Here is a 16363-nt window from a genome sequence, read left to right as displayed (position 1 = left end):
GACCACTCCTGGCTCTATGATCAGGAGTGATCCTTAGTGGTGCTCAGGGTTCGTATGCAGTGCCTGGGATTTAAACAGAGCCTTGGCCAGAGTGGCCGCATGCAAGGCAAAGTGCCGTGGCTCCTAGACCATCATTCCAGCACCTTCTTGCTTTGGGGTCCGTGCTCAAATGTGCTCGACTTATTCGTGGCTTTGTGCCCAGGGATCACTTCCGGTGGGCTCGTGGACCATATGTGGTACCAGGGACTGACCTGACTGAGGTCAGCTTTGTGCAAGGCCAGTGCCTTATCCACTGTGTTCTTTCTCTGGCCTGTGCTGGGCTGGTTGCATTATCCATGCAGAAGAACTGAGTCTTTGTGTATATGTGTGTGGGGGCGCGTGCACTGGGGGTTGGGGTTTAGGGGGGACAATGAGCATGATCTTGTTCAGTGGTAGGGGAAACACTGACTTTTTTTTTTTTTGCTTTTTGGGTTGCACCCGGCGATGCACAGGGGTTACTCCTGGCTCTGCACTCAGAAATCACCCCGGCGGTGCTCAGGGGACCATATGGGATGCTGTGAATCGAACCTGGGTTGGCCGCATGCAAGGCAAATGCCCTACCCGCTGTGCTATTGCTCCAGCCCCAACACTGACTTTTCAATCCAGTTTAGTTGAGATGCTGGAGATGTTACCCAGGGCGAGCTTCCCCATGCCCCCCTACCCCCCCACCCCTGGATGTCCCTGAGTCAGTCAGTGGCCCCCTATGAGCCAATGCCCAGGAGGCTCATCCGAGAGGCAGGCCCCCATGGGCGGAGGAAGCATTTACCGTTGGGTTTACAGGCTTTCAGCTCGGTAGCTTCAATGATATGCACCATCAGACGCCCGATGCCTGAGGTCTTCTGTGAGCGAGCTACGACAGAGGAAGAAGTGAGGTGACCTTCTCCCCGGAGAACGGGGGCTGAGGGCGTGGGGATGTAGTGATGCCAGGCTGCCGGCAAAGCTGCTCCTCTGAGCAGCCCTGAGCTTCCAGCCTCCCCCACTCAGCCCACCGTGCCTGACTCTTGGACTTGCATAGTCAGGACCCTCCCTGCCTCGCTGCCTCCTTCCTGGAGGGGTCTACAGACTGCACAGAGCACTCCATCTGCGAGCTGCCCACCGGCCCTGCACACAGAGATGAACACTGCAACGCTCTTCAGAACAGCTCACATGACTGATGGCCCCTTTCTGTCAGGTACATATAGTTCTCACACAAGTTCCACTGATGGAAGTGCCCCAGGGCTGGAGGAGGTGGCACATTCTAACTGCTGTAGCCCAGGGAGAAGGAGGGGACTCTCATGGTCAAGTGTGATCCCTGAGCACAGCCAGGAGCGAGCCCTGAGCACTGCAGGGTGTGGCCCCCAAACAACACAAAAAAAGGTGCTTCAACTTCTAAATGACACTATGTTTGCTTTCTTTTTCTTCCTTTTTGGTTTTGGGGACCACCTCTGGCTCTGTGCTCAGGGATCACTGCTGGCAGTGCTTGGGAGACCACTGGGATGCCGGGGATTGAACCCGGACAGCCACGCACAGGGCGAGCGCCCTACCTGCTGTACTATCTCTCTCCAACACCGATATTCTAAACCACTCACCCTAATTCCAGTGACAGGCTGACACTCCCGCCACAAGGCAGATCTGGAAAGGCCCTTGGTCCCCTGAAGGACGGACTGAAAACCGCTGAGAGAAACGGGGAGTGAGCTCAGGTGCTCTTGTTCAATCTGAGGCTAGTGATGCAGGTTTTATCCTCAGGGGGTTAAACAATGAACAAAATGCTGTGTGGAAAGAGCCTGGTTTCTTAGTTTTTGGTGGTGGTGGTGGTGTGTGTATGTGTGTGTGTGTGTGGGGGGGGGGGGGTGGACCACACCTGGTGTTGTGTATTCAGGGATTACTCCTGGCAGTGCTTGGGGTAGGGGTGGGGGGAGGTTGTCATATGTGGTGCCTGGGATTGAATTTAGGTCAGCTTTAGAGAGATGTCTCGAGAGAGAGAGCGATGTCCCATCTCTCGGGATCCCCCAGCTCCTGATTCCTCGGAAGTCAGGATCAGCAGCATCTTCTCCCAGAGGAGCCACCGCCCATACCCACGAACCTCCCGGGGGGCTCAGGGGGTCTAGCATGGGCCTGGCACTGAGCGAGGCTTGAAGACGTCGCAACAATTAAACATGCAAAAAACGCACTGATAATGTCTGCACAGACTGTGAAGCGAACAATGAAAGCAAATACTCCTCCTTTGCCCAATTAAAAGATTATTACATGCTTCTTGGATGATTCGTTGGTTGACTTTCCCATAGCTAGCCCCTCAAGTACCATTAAGATTTAATTAGCAAAAGCTGATGCACACGTACCTTTCAGGAGCATTTAACAAAATAAGGGAAACCTGAATAAAAAAACACATTCAGCACGGTGGCTCCGGCAGGGGGCCTGGCTTCAGATCATGATGGGTGGAGTGGGAGGAGGGGAGATTTGAGGCTAACAGTGATTCGGAGGCAGCAGTGGGACTGGGCTGGGGTGAGAAACTGTCCCCCCAATCCAGGGAGGGCACAGCCCGCACGGTGCCTGTGTGGGGTCTGCCCGGCCAAGATGCTGGAACAACAAGTTTGGTCTGTGTCAGGATGGAGTCAGGGGTCAGAAGGAGGAAAGTGGGGGTCCAGGCTCTTCCTGACTGAGCTTATGGGGCAGCGGGGCAGGGGGGAGGCCAGCATCTCAGTAGCCCAGGCACCTTGGTGTCCCTGGCTCAGCCCCGCACTTGCAGGGTCTGTGTGGTGCGCCCCCCAGCACCCCGGGGTGCCCGTGGCTACCTTGATACGCCTTTTCCCGCTTCTTCTTCTCCGTGTCGATGTACTGCTCAGAGGCCGCCTTGATCTTCTGCACCCAGGCCGTCCTGGGGGGACCCGAGCGGGATGTTGGGGGCTTCCCCACGCACCCCCAAAGTGCCGCGGAGCTTGGTCGACCCCACCCCACCCCAGCGCCCCACGGCACAGGCCTAGGCTCAGGCCAGGCTGAGGGTCTTGGGACAGTTTCAGATGTGGCCAGGGGCACTGTCCAGCGTCTGGAGATGGGGGGCGGGGGCTGTTTGGCTGGGAGGGCAGAGAGTGGGCAGGGGTCCACTGGTGGAGGTGGAGGTGTCTGAGCAGGAAGTGAGGTGCAGTCTCTGCCCCTGGGGGCAGGACATGTGTGGCCCCGGGGGCTGGACCGAGGGGGGTCCGAGGGGCGCCCCACCCACCTCTCATTAATGTTATCGGTTCGCAGCGTGTAGACCCGGTCGATGTGCGAAATGTGGAAGACGGGCTCGTCGCTGGACGGGTCGGCCGGCAGCTTCACCAGCACCTCGTTGAGGAAAATGGGCTGCGGGGAGCCCGGGGGGGGGGGACACCGTGAGGGCCTGGCCAGCACCCCCTGGGACCCCGTTGGAGTGCACCGCAGGAGAGCAGTGGACACGATGAGATATAAGTAGAAAATAAAATTTAATGTGATACGCTGGAGATTCCAGAGTTGAAAACGTGCATATGTAAACGAGGATGGACATGTTATTATATTGTACTACGTGGCTTTTAATTTTCTTAGTTACCTAGGTCAGCTGCCGAGAGTATCTCGCCCGCACGGCAGAGCCTGGCAAGCTCCCTGTGGCATATTTGATATGCCAAACACGGTAACAACAAGTCTCACAGTGGAGACGTTACTGGGCCCGCTAGAGCAAATCGATGAACAACGGGAGGACAGTGCTACAGTGCTACCTAGGTCAGTATCATATGATATGATCACCAATTGGCTCTTACTGATTTGTTTGCTGGCCATTCTGTTTGCCATTTCTTAAAGTTTGTGGGAATAAGCAATATAAAGTGTATCAGTTATGTGCCTGACGGGGCAGGTTGGGCTTGGGCGGGAACTTGGGGAGGCTGATGGCGGGAAGGAGACCCTGGTGGCGCTGGAACACTAAATGCTTGCAACAACTGTAGAATGAACAACGTTGCAAGTCACACTGGCTTTAATAAAAATTAATTGCACTGTCCTCCCATTGTTATCGATTTGCTCAAGCGACTTGTTGTTACTGTGTTTGGCATATCCAATAGCCACAGGGAGCTTGCCAGGCTCCGAGGTGCAGGCGGGATACTCTCGGTAGCTTGCCAGGCTCTCCAAGAAGGGTGGAGGACTGGAACCCGGGTTTGCCACATGCAAGGCAAGCGCCCCACCCTCTGTGCTATTGCTCCAGCCCAATAAAAATTAATTACAAGAGAAAAAGAAAAGAAGGCCGTGGACAGCCTGCCGTGGCCCAGGTACGCTATGGCTGGAGCTGTGGTTAGGGCTCGGGTTAGGGTCCCTGTCGCCCTGGACCCCCATGCCCTGGCCTCCTGACGCCTAACACCCCGCCCTCCTACATCCCGACCCCACCATTCCACGACTCCCCAAAGTCCGGGCGCTCCCCTGACACCCCGAACCCCGACGCCCCGGCCCCCTGATGCCCCGGGTCCCGGATGCTCCCATCCCCCGACCCCCTGCTCACCGTCTTGTACATCCGGAGTTGTGCGTTGCTCTTGGAGCTGAAGAGTTTGTCGGCGCCCGCAGCCGTGGCGAACTGGCGCGCGGCGTAGGTGAGCAGCAGGAAGTCGTTGAAGAGCAGCCCGTGCAGTTCCTTGTTGCTCTTGGTCTTGTACAGCTTCCCGCTGTGCAGCAGCTTGCGCGGGCCCAGGCAGTTGGTGAGCGAGTTGAAAATCAGTTGCTGGAGAGAGAGAGAGAGAGGAGGGAAGGTCGGGGAGCGGCGGTGGCGGGAGTCCCGGTTGCCCGGGTTCTCCCGGCTCACTTAATCGCGCGCTCTGAATCTCCCTCTGAATCTCCCTCTCTTTTTCTTGATCTTTTTTAGGGCACACGTGGTCCTGCTCAGGGAGTTACTCTTGGCTCTGCGCTCAGGAATCACTTCTGGGGGTGCACGAGGGACCCTATGGAATGCTGGGGATCGAACCCGGGTCCACTGCATGCAAGGCAAAACGCCCTATCGGCGCGGCTGGAACAGTTCATCTTTCCGTGAGCCCAAGTCCTCATCTTCCTTTAACTCAGTTCAAGCTGGCCAGTGACCCTCCCCCCCGCCCCCACTCACCTCTGCCAGCCCGTCACACTGCACGTGCGCCTGGATCCACTCCAGCCGGTCCGAGTTCTCCTTCTCGCGGACCCCCTCGTTCACCTGGGAGCACAGCTCCTCCGCCTGCTCCAAGGCCAGCCTCAGGGACGAGTGGTCCACGTGCGTCTCCGGGGTGTTGTCCAGGATCTGCAAGGGAGCTGGGTCAGGTGGGGCGCAATGAGTGTCCCCCACCCGTGCTGGGCGCTGTGTGGGTCCCGGAAGCTCCTGGGGGCTTCCGCACATTGGTGTGTTCTGGGTTCAGGGCTCAGCCCTCGGCTGCCCCCACCCCCACCCCCCCACTGCGAGTTAAGGTCAGCCAGTGTCTGTCAGGCCAGCTGCCATGCTCGCGCAGGGGACAGCGACCCCTCAGGAAATCTGGGATGCTTGCTCTTAGAGCCGGTGCTCTTCTTCGAACCCAAATCTCTGTCTCTTTGCTTGCTTCTGAATTCCCCCAACCGCCTCCACTGGAGAAGCCTGTGTTCTCCCTTGAAAATGTATTCCTCGGGGCTGGAGTGATAGCACAGCGGGTAGGGTGTTTGCCTTGCACGCGGCCGACCCGGGTTCGATTACAGCATCCCATATGGTCCCCTGAGCACCGCCAGGAGTAATTCCTGAGTGCAGAGCCAGGGGTTCTGTGCATCGCTGGGTGTGACCCAAAAAGCAAAAAAAAAAAAAAAAAAAAAAGAAAATGTATTTTTCTCTCCTCTCCCAACTTTCTAAGTAGCTTGCTTGCTTTCTTTCTTTCTTTCTTTCTTTCCTTTCTTTCTTTCTTTCTTTCTTTCTCTTTCTCTCTCTCTTTTTTTTTTAATTTTTGCTTTTTGGGTCACACCTGGCAATGCTCAGGGGTTACTCCTGGCTCTGCACTCAGGAATTACTCCTGGAAGTGCTTGGGGGAACTGGGATGCTGGGAATTGAACCCAGGCTGGCTGCTTGCAAGGCAAACGCCCTATCTGCTATACTATCACTCTGGCCCTAAGCAGGTTTCTTTCAATAGGAAGGAAGGAAGGAAGGAAGGGAGGAAGGAAAGAAAGAAAGAAGGAAGGAAGGAAGACTATGACCTCACCATCTCAGGAAACTAGGATAAAACCACATCACTAGGGGCCAGAGCAATAGCACAGAGGTGAAAGTGTTTGCCTGGCATGCAGTTGACCCGGGTTCGATATCCGGCACCCCCATATGGTTACCTGAGCACCCCCAGGAGTGATTTCACATTGCAGCGCCTAGAGTAACCCCTGAGATCACTGGGTGTGACCCAAAAAGACAAAATGAATAAAGCCCCCCCACCCCCCAACAAAACGCCATGTCACTAGCATTAGGGAGAATATTCCATTCCTTCTGTAGTGACGAGCACAGAGTCAGGGCGCAGTCCGTGTGGTCTCCGCAGGTAGCAGACGGCCTCCCGACGAGGAACCCCACCTTCCACCCAGCCACTTGGTCCACAGCCTTTGTTTATGGTACCCAGACAGGATAACACCCCAAAAAGTCTATAATTGCGCTGCAGTGTTGCATGGGGGTGGTAAACGTGGCTGGCCTGAGGCCCTGTGGTTCCTGGGTTTGTGACTGGCCCAGTTGGCTGGGGCACCCTGGGGCCCACAGACCCAGATTCCCTTCTGGATTCTGAAGCACGCAGGGCCCCGCGGAGGGGTCAGTGTGTGACCAGGTGTCTGGGGAGGGCTGTGGGTGAGCGCATGGCTTGTGTCTGTTAGTGCCAGTCAGAGACCAACTACTTATGCCCAGCAGGTGGTGGGGGGCGCTGGGGAGGGGCTCAGTGAGGACATGCTGACGCGGCCTCCTGGGGCATCTAGGAAAGGGGCCCAGCAGGTAGAGGACCCAGAGCTCAGGAGCTGTATTGGGACCCAGACACTGCCAAACTGGAACCAGACAGTGTCCACTGTACATTGTGTCCACACTCACTCGTGCCTGGGGAGGGGGGCCAGGCCCGGGCGATACACTCACACTGCGGATGAGGAGCGGGTAGCGGGTGATCCTCTGCATGGGCTTCAGCAGGAAGCTGGACAGCGGCATGCCCTTGCAGCGAGGGTCCGAGGCGAGCTTCTGCAGGAGAAGGCGTGATTAGGGAAGGGCAGCGTGGCCCCAGGGACCCCCCACTCTGGGGAGCCTCATCCCACCCCAGGGGGTGCCTGCCTCCTTCCTCCCTCCTTGCTCCCTCTCTGGCTTCCAGAATCCCCTTCCAAATGCCTTCCCAGCGCCCTCCTTGCTTAACTGGGCATCGGCACACCCCACATGTTTCAGGGGTGCACTCTGCCACACCACATCCAGCACCTCGAACCTTCCGAGCCAGCCCCGAGGCCCCTGCATCCAATTATGAACCTGCTCTCTGAGCTGGTAGCCCCCCACTCTATAAGCGCCGCCCCCCCCCCCCCCAGGAGTCACCACTGGGGCCCAAAACTGCGCTAATCTGCCCCACCTCTGCCTGCCCAGGCCACTGTCCCCCGCTGTTACCCACTGTCCCCACAGCTGCTCCTTTTGTTCCATTTTCTCTTTATCGATGAGCCAGGGATCAAACTAAGGCCTTGTGCATGCAAGGCCAGGCCCCTGTTCCCTTCATGATTTCTTTCAGATTTTGGGGTCCCTCCAGGGGTGCCCAGGGGACTAACCTGGGCTCCCCCATGCAAAGCCAGCAGCACTCAGTTTACCGAGCCCTCACTGGCATGAAGTTTTGCTTTAGTTCACTGCATCTTATGCACAGATGTGAGCTACTTCATCTTCTCCCTAAAGTAATACTGGTCTACAGCAGATGCTCTACCAAATTTAAAAAGGGACATTTTGGATGCTTTCCCGGAGAAGATAAAGCCTTACAAATACCAAACCAATGCTCTGCGGGCTGGAGAGTTTGTCCAGCAGGCGAGGAGCCCGCCTTGCATGCAGCCCACCCCCCCTGGGGCCCCAGGCACCGCTCATGGTCCCCTGCGTGCAGCCAGATGTGATCCTCCTGCACAGACAGGAGTAAGTCCTGAGCGCGGCCTGGCTGTTACCCCCAAAACCCAACCCAACCCACACAACGGCTCTCCAGGATCCAATGTGGAAAGAGACAGTCCTGATGCTGGGAAAACTTGGTCCCAAGCACCCAGCCTCTCCGGGGCTGGCTGATGTTTCGTCTGGAAGCTGCTGGGGCTCCCGCTCCCTGGGCGTACCTTCAGGAAGTCCTTGAAGTCGGCGTCCTCGTCCGTCCTGTGTTGCAGCAGCGTGGCCCCGTTGAGCTGGCAGCTGCAGAAGCGGATGTAGGGCTGCATGTGCGCCAGCTCGGCTGCCAGGATGTCTCCGATCATCTGCACTGGCATCTTCTCGCCGCCCGTCTTCTTCCGCACCCGCAGGGCTCTGCAACCCAGTGGCTCACTCACTTTTTTATTTTTTGGTGGTGGTGGGGGGGTTGTCATACACTATGTTGCTTAGGGCTTACTTCTGACTTTGCACTTAGGAATCACTCCTGGTGGGCTTGGGGGCCCCTATGGGATGCCAGGGATTGAACCCAGGCAAATACCCTGACTGCTGCTCTATGATTGCTCCACTCTCACCCACCTTCTGTGGCTAAGTGAAGTGCTGGGGAGACAAGGGGTGACGTGCCAGGGGAGGAGGAAAGCTTCTGGGCAGCAGTGGGGAACCCCTAACCCCCATTCTGCAGCTCAGGCAAAAGCTGGGCAGGCCCTGTGCAGCCCAGGAAAAGTGAGCGTAGGGGAGGATGCCGTCTCACTCTCGGGGGTTTCACTTCAATTTCCTTTTTTTTTTGGCTTTTTGGGTCACAACAGGCGATGCTCAGGGGTTACTCCTGGATCATGCACTCAGGAATTACCCCTGGTGGTGCTCGGGGGACCATATGGGATGCTGGGAATCGAACCTGGGTCACCTGTGTGCAAGTCAAATGCCCTACCCGCTGAATTGTCTCTCCAGCCTCAACTTCAGTTTCTTTTGACAACTGTTCCCGAGAAGAAAGCATTTCCCCCTGCTCCATTCCTACACCAGGAGCTGGAGCCCCAAGGGCAAAGTGGAGGCAAGGGCAACCGGGGAGAGCCACGAGGCCCAGGGGGACCTGCAGTGCCCACTGTCTCCCAGGCCTAAGGTACGGACGTGTCCCAGGAACTGGGGTGTGGCAGCTGCGGGACCTGCTGGCTGCGCCAGGGCCACTGCGAGCACTTCTCTGCCCGTCCTGGCTCCCGGCTGAGGCCAGGCGTGGTCTGGAGTCTGCTACTGGGCTTAAAAGTATTTTCTGTGTTGGGCCAGAGTGACAGTACAGTGGGGAGGGCGTTTGCCTTGCACGCAGCTGACCTGGGTTTAATCCCCAGCATCCCATATGGTATCGCCAGGAGTAATTCCTGAGTGCAAAGCCAGGAGTAACCCCTGAGCATCGCTGGGTGTGACCCAAAAAGCAAAAAAAAAAAAAAAAAAAAGTATTTTCTGTGTTATGTGCCTTTACTTTCTTCAAGATGAAGTAGTTTATGGTTTCAGGACATTTCATAAAATAATAATAAAACAGAGGGTGCAGAAAGCAGTTGGCAGCCCCGCAGCTGGGGTGCCAGCCATGCCCGACTCACTTCAGCAGCTTCGTGTTGGACATGATGAGTTCTTTCCAGTTCACGAAGATCGAGGCCGTTTCTCCTTCGGCGAGAAGACCGGACTCCGCCATGGGTTTCTGGAAAACCTAAACTCAAAATCCCAAAGAAAGGAGACAAAGTGTGACTGGCCAGCCCCAGATGTCAGCGTCCAGGGGACGGAGATGATGGTATTTCTCCACAAGCTTTGATGGCTGCGAAACTGGGATGCCTCATTTCCTTTTCCTTTGACCCCGAACTGCGTCAAGGCCAGGCCTCAGGATCAGAGGATCAGAGGACACTCGCAGGCTGCTCAGGGGTGCTTCAGAGGTAACCCAGGCGGCCGGGTACACAGCACAGGGACTGAAAAACGGAGGAAGTGAAGCCTGGCTGGGCCAAGTCCTCAGAGCATTGGAAGCAGCAAGAAACACAGAGAAAGGTGAAAGGGTTTGAGTACAGCGGGAAACGGAGGCCAGGCTTCCATGACCCTCCCTCCCCACCCAACAGCAACAAAAAAACCCCCAAAATTGATTCCTCTTCCACACTGGCTTAGTTTTGGGGCCACACCCTGCAATGCTCAGAGCTTACTCCTGGCTCTGTGCTCGGGAATCACTCCATGCCGGGGATCGAACCCAGATTGGCCACAGGCTAGGCAAGTGCCCTCCCTGCAGTCCTATCACTCTTGCCCCTGTCCTGCCTCCAAGACGGAGCCGGAAGCGTGTGTGCCTCAGAGGCACTGCTGAGGGGAAGGTGGTGTCGGTGCCGGGCTGGCGGAGGGGCGTGTGGACCGGGAGTGGGCCCGGAGTGGCGTATGCAAGGCCTGCACTTACCCTGACTCTCCGCACCCCAAGTCCTGCTTTTCTCCCGGCCACCGCACATGACCCCCCGCCCCTCAGCGTGTGTCAGGAGGTGCAGAGTGGGAGAACCAAGGTTTGAGGGGTAAAATGACGGTCTGACGTGGCACAGACTCCCAGGCCCCTTTATTTTATTATCTTTTATCTTTCCTTCCTTCCCTCCTTCTCTTCCTCCCTCCCTGCCTCTCTCCCTCCCTTCCTCCTTCCTTCCTTCCTTCCTTCCTTCCTTCCTTCCTTCCTTTCTTTCTTTCTTTCTTTCTTTCTTTCTTTCTTTCTTTCTTTCTTTCTTTCTTTCTTTCTTTCCACACCTGGCGATGCTCAGGGGTTACTCCTGACTTAGCACTCAGGGATCACTCCTGGTGGTGCTTGGGAGACCGTATGGGACACTGGGGATTGAACTGGGTTGGCTGCATGCGAGGCCAGCGCCCTACCCACTGTACTATCTCTCTCCCCCCGCACCGTCCCTCCTGAGTTGGGGCAGCAGAGGTCTGTGATCCCCCACTTCTGGCCTCTGCTGGTGGCGGGTGCAGGCTCAGGGCTGGGCCCGGTGTGGGTGACTGAAGAACTGACATTCCTCGAGGCCTGGCCCTGCTCTGAAGCCATTCCCCGCTACACTTGGGGACTCAGGGTTACAGGGTACACGACTCTGCTTTCGGGTGCTCCCAGCCTTGGGGGAAGGCGGGATGCTGCCCACCTGGCAGGTCAGAGGCGCACGTTTCCCGAGTGTGGCTGGCCCGGGCTGTGCCCCAGTGGAGCAGGAGCATGGGGCGGCCTTGTGGGGTGCAGCCTCGGCTCCCTGGGCCGTCCCAGTCAGGAGCAACTACATCTGTGGGGCCTGGGGCAGGGGAGAGGGCAGGGGGGGACGCCTGCTCTGGCCAGGTGCTGAAACGGTCCCTCAGCTGAGGGCCATGAGATGTTAGGAGAAAAAGTCACGGGGCCAAAAGCAGAAGGGGACGAGGACAGCTTCTGTTGGCTCAGACACAGAGCATGTCAAAGGGCCACACAGATGCCAGCCGGCATCTGCCTGGAGGTCACAGGCAACCCAGACAGGCACAGTGAGGGGAACAGCAGGAAACGCTTTAGAGAGAATGTGGTTTGATGGAGAGGGAGAGGGGGAGCGGGGAGAGAGTGAGAGAGTGAGAGTGAGAGAGCGTGTGGGAGAGGGAGAGGGGGAGAGAGCAAAAGAGCAAGTGAGAGAGAGAGCACGAGTAAGCACATTTGTGTGCACATGTGTGTGGATGTGTGTGCGTGTGCATTTGTATGCACGTGTATGCATGTGTGCATGACTATGCAAGTGTGTGCGTGTGTGCATGGGTGTATGTGTATGTGTGTGTGCGCATGTGTGCATGTGTGCGCGTGCGAGTGCTCCCGTTAGGAGAGGGGCGGCGTCGCCCGGAGCCGCCCAGGCCTCACCTCCACCACCAGCTGCAGGTCGTCCACGTAGCGCTCCTCGGTCTGGATGAGCTCGTGGATGTAGCCCTGCCGCTTGCGCTCCATGGGCTGCATGGTGTCCAGCGACTGCAGGTCAGCGCACCCTGCGGGGAGAGGGCGGGGCGTCACCGTGGGCACACTTACAGGAACTGAGTCCCAACATGATCCTCTCGGCGCTGCCCCCCAGCAGCCAAGGAGCCTGCCCTGAGCCTCACCCGCCGCCGCTGCTTCCTCTCCTAAAGTCCCCGAGGGAATTAGGAATTAGGAATCAGGCGGATGAGCCTGGGCGAGTCAGGAATCTTGCTCCTCTCCCTGTCTCCAGACACTCTCTGGGAAACCGAGCCAGGGATGTCAACCCTACACCTGATCCCGGGCTTTTCCGGGTGGGGGCAAGGAGCCATCCGCAGAGGCGCTCTGGAGGTGCAGCACGGTGACCTTTGCTCTGGGAAAGGCTGACTGGGGTATGTTTTGGAGGTATTTTGGGGGTGAAACTGTGTTTCTCTTTTTTGGGGTGTCTTCCTGGTGGATGCAAGGCCAAGGAAGCAGTGTGGCTGAAGAGAGTGTCCAGAGCACACCTGGTGAGTCTGGGGGGACCTTGTGGTGCTGGGGATCAAAGCCCGAAGGCTACATGCCAGGCCAGTGCCTCAGCCACTGTCCCTCTTCGGTCGGGGGGATGCCCCCAGCCCTGAGCGTCAGGTCTCAGCTGACTCAGGTAGAAGCTGCCGGAGCAGCCCTCCAGCTCCCCCGCCTCTGCTGTGGCTGCTTCATAACTCAGGCCACCTCAAGGTCACTTTCCCGGGGTTCAGCCCAAAGCGTGCTTGTGGCTGCATTCCTCGTGCGGTCAGGAGGGTCTCAGGTCTCTGCCAGGCACTGACGTGGATGTGTTACTACTGTAGGGGGCGGCCTCCTCCGGGCACCTGTCAGCCTCACGCTCTTGTGTGCCCGTACCCCAGCCATGGAACTTTCTAGAGGTTCTGGCCTCTCCTGAAGTCTTTGCTTACTGAGGCTGGAATGGATACACTGCTGGCTTTATTTATTTATTTTTTCTTTTTGCGTCACACCCTGCGATGCACAGGGGTTACTCCTGGCTCTGCACTCAAGAATCACTCCTGGTGGTGCTTAGGGGACCATATGGGATACTGGGAATCGAACCTGGGTCGGCTGTGTGCAAGGCAAATGCCCTACCCGCTGTGCTATCGCTCCAGCCCCACACTGCTGGCTTTATGAGGGAGAATGTGGGCACAGCCCAGCCCTTGGCAGGTGAGGGCAGCGGTTCCCCACCGCACACTCCCTTGACTGTCGCACGCTTTCCCTCGGCTTCTGTCCTGCTCGCTCAGCCCCGCTCATCCTTCCAGGACCCGCGCCAGGACTCCTATTTCTGCCCAGAGCCTGCTTTTTCGGTGGCGCCCCCACGTCTCCGGGTTCCACTCAGCCTAACAGGATAATGCATCTCTCCCACACCCCCCTAAAAGCACACAAGCCCCTTCTGTTAGCCCCACTCCCCCTCAGACCCCAGCTCTTCCCGTCCTGCCTCCAACTGGAGACACCCCAGCAGTGCCAAGCAAATGCCACGCACGGCTCCCAAACAAATGAAAAAGGAAAGAAAACGAGTGCGAGATTCACACAGAACACGGTGATGAGACACGCAGTCTGTCGAGGACGGTGGAGACAAGGCAGAACAGAAGGTAGCGAGGAAAATGCAGGCTCAAGATGAAACACACGGGGTGTGAACACGACACTCAGGAGCTCCAATAAAGGTAAAAGGTTAAAGCCTGTCAGCTAACAGACAAGGAGAGATGCTCTGGGCGGGGCTCTTAGGGGTACAGCATGAGGGAGGCCTGGATTCAGTCCCGGCACCTCCTGGCCCAACCCCCCCCCCAGCACAGCTGAGTGTGACCCCAAAACAGAACAAAAAGACACTCTTGATTAGATTCTTAAAAATTAGTTATGTGCTCTTTAGAGTGACCTGGATGTCATAGAGGATATCTTGGTGCATGAAGCGACCGATACAGGATGAGCTCTGTCCGGGAGAGACTGGACTCACACAGCCAGGGAGCAACATGACGGGGGACTGATCCCCACAGCCGAGTTTGTGTGTGGGGGGCTGGGACGGAGGTGGGTACACGGAATTAGGTACATAGGAAACGGTCAGTAACAGCATCAATCTTTTCCTCAATTTTTGGAGGGAGCCACATCTGGCAGTACCCTGGTTTAGTGCTCAGGAACTACTCCAGGCGGGATGGGGGACCATATGGGATGCCGGGGCTTGAACCTGGGTTGCCGCATGCAAGGCAAATGCCCTCCCCACTGTACTATCACTCCAACCCTAAAAGGTTTTACTTTTCAACCAGAGTAAACCAACCAAAGTAAAACAAATATTCTATCAAAACCCTCATGTCTTTTCTGTCACCTGTCAGGTTCGAGGTAGACGTGTTTGCTGGGATAAGCACAGAAGGGGAAGCTCAGGTTGTATTCTACTACTGCAACCCAGCAGAGAGCAAATTAGTTGATTATCTGGAAATCAAAGTATTCTAGCACTCTGACACACAATGCTGTTGTTTGTTTGTTTTCTTTTTGGTCACACCCAGCGATGCACAGTATTACTCCTGGCTCATGCACTCAGGAATTACTCCTGGTGGTGCTTGAGGGACCATATGGGATGCACGGGTCAGCCGTGTGCAAGGCAAACACCCTACCGGCTGTGCTACTGCTTTAGCCCAACAACACTGCTGATAAATGCAAGTGGAGGGGAGACCTTTATTGCTTTGGGTCTGAATTTTGAATCTACGGGTCAAAGGTCTGAAAGTTGGCAAAGCCCTCACTGTGGAAGACAACAGAGACTTCAGCCTCGCAGGCCAGTGAACTCAGTCAGCCCAGTGCTGTACCACAGACTCAATGGAGGAAGCTAGTCAGCTGGTCAGGAGGGCCAGGGAGAGACGTCATGGAATAGCCCCCCACCAGATGTGCCGCATGGTCCCCTAAGCACCAAGCTGACTTGGGTCTTATCTCACTTTCCAGCTCTGCTTATTAACTCAGAGACACACCCAAAATGCTTAGTTCCTGTCTCGGTGGACGGTTTGGTATGTGTATGTTGTTTCTTTCAGTATCTGTGCTAGACATGGAACTGGGCCCTTCTCCATTCTCTAAATTTCATCCGCGATGCAGGCCTGACTCTGTTCTTTCTACAGATGAAAGAGAAGGCTCTAGCGGAAGCTGGTGGTATGAAGTCCATGATGCTCAGGTCACGGATCTTGGACTCAGTGATCTCAGTTTAACAGTGGCATTAGGACACTTCTCTTAAAAATATCTTTCAGCATCTACGGTTCTTACAAGTTTACTGTAGCACTATAGCATAAACTATATATATAAAACTATTTATAACTATATAGTTATAGTTATAAATCTATAACTTTGGTTATAGATTTGCTCGAGCGGGCCCAGTAACCTCTCCATTGTGAGACTTGTTGTTACCATGTTTGGCATATCGAATACGTCACGGGTAGCTTGCCAGGCTTTGCTGTGTGGGCGAGATACTCTTGGTAGCTTGCTAGCTCTCTGAGAGGGGCAGAAGAATCAAACCCAGGTTGGCCGGGCCGGCTGCGAGCAAGGCAAATGCCCTACCGCTGTGCTATTGCTCCAGCCCTTACAACAGGATAAATTATGAAGATAAAGGATTGAATTGAAAAACAGGCAGAGAATCAGAGACATTTCTCCAAACAAGTCCCTGACAAGATACTCAGCATCGTCAGCATCAAAGGGGGCAGAGTGAAGCCACAGAGTGTGACCCCAAACCCACAGGCAGGCTAACTGAGGCTAGCTGGGTCGGCAAGACAGTACAGAGATTAAGACACTTGGGCCCCCAGGACCGACCCCTGAGCACAGAGCCAAGAGTAGTCTGAGCACTGCCGGGTACAGCCCCCAACCGCAAACAGTCAGAAAATAACAAGTTTGGTGGAAACAGAAATGATGCAACTATGATGGCAAATCTTGCACATAAATGGCCAGAGCAGGTTTTCATAGTATACCCAAACTGGACACAAAATGAATGTCCATCAGGTATGGAAACAACTACGGGGAGCATTCGCAGAATTGGAGCATATGGCCCTAAGTCCCCCACCCAAAGTAACAACCTAAAACGTAAGGGATGTGGCTCAAGCCTGCATGTGTCAATCCTGGGTTGCCTTCCCGACCGCCCCGGCCCCAACACCTTTATGTGTGGCTTCTCCCTCCCTCCCACCCTTTCTCTCCTCTCTCTCTCAATCTCTCGCCCTCTCTCTCTCTCTTTTTATCTCTTTCTCCCTCTCCCTCTTTTTCCCTCTCCCCCCCTCCCGCCTGTGTCCGTCTCTCTTGCTCTGTCTCTGTATTTGTCTCTCTCTGAACCCTACATCCTCACAATTAGTATCCTT

General features: G+C 55.9%; 1 protein-coding gene across 4 annotated transcripts in view; it reads right to left on the bottom strand.

The window, feature by feature from the left end:
• ITSN2 (intersectin 2) overlaps positions 1-16363 on the bottom strand; it is a 137072-nt gene that overhangs the window by 918 nt on the left and 119791 nt on the right. For all 4 annotated transcript variants that reach the window (XM_056122408.1, XM_056122400.1, XM_056122426.1 and 1 more), the window contains 9 exons: positions 11940-12061; positions 9676-9782; positions 8281-8464; positions 7082-7180; positions 5105-5272; positions 4514-4729; positions 3236-3357; positions 2811-2893; positions 806-889 (listed from right to left, as the gene is read on the bottom strand). In XM_056122408.1, the coding sequence (XP_055978383.1) occupies positions 806-889; positions 2811-2893; positions 3236-3357; positions 4514-4729; positions 5105-5272; positions 7082-7180; positions 8281-8464; positions 9676-9782; positions 11940-12061 (1185 nt within the window). The remainder of the gene's footprint in view (positions 1-805; positions 890-2810; positions 2894-3235; positions 3358-4513; positions 4730-5104; positions 5273-7081; positions 7181-8280; positions 8465-9675; positions 9783-11939; positions 12062-16363) is intronic.

Source organism: Sorex fumeus, unplaced genomic scaffold (genome assembly GCF_029834395.1).
Source record: "Sorex fumeus unplaced genomic scaffold, SorFum_2.1 ptg000006l, whole genome shotgun sequence".
In the NCBI taxonomy this organism is placed as follows: domain Eukaryota; kingdom Metazoa; phylum Chordata; class Mammalia; order Eulipotyphla; family Soricidae; genus Sorex; species Sorex fumeus.
Note: the sequence above shows the minus strand (reverse complement) of the source record. Positions and strands in the feature narration are given on the sequence as shown.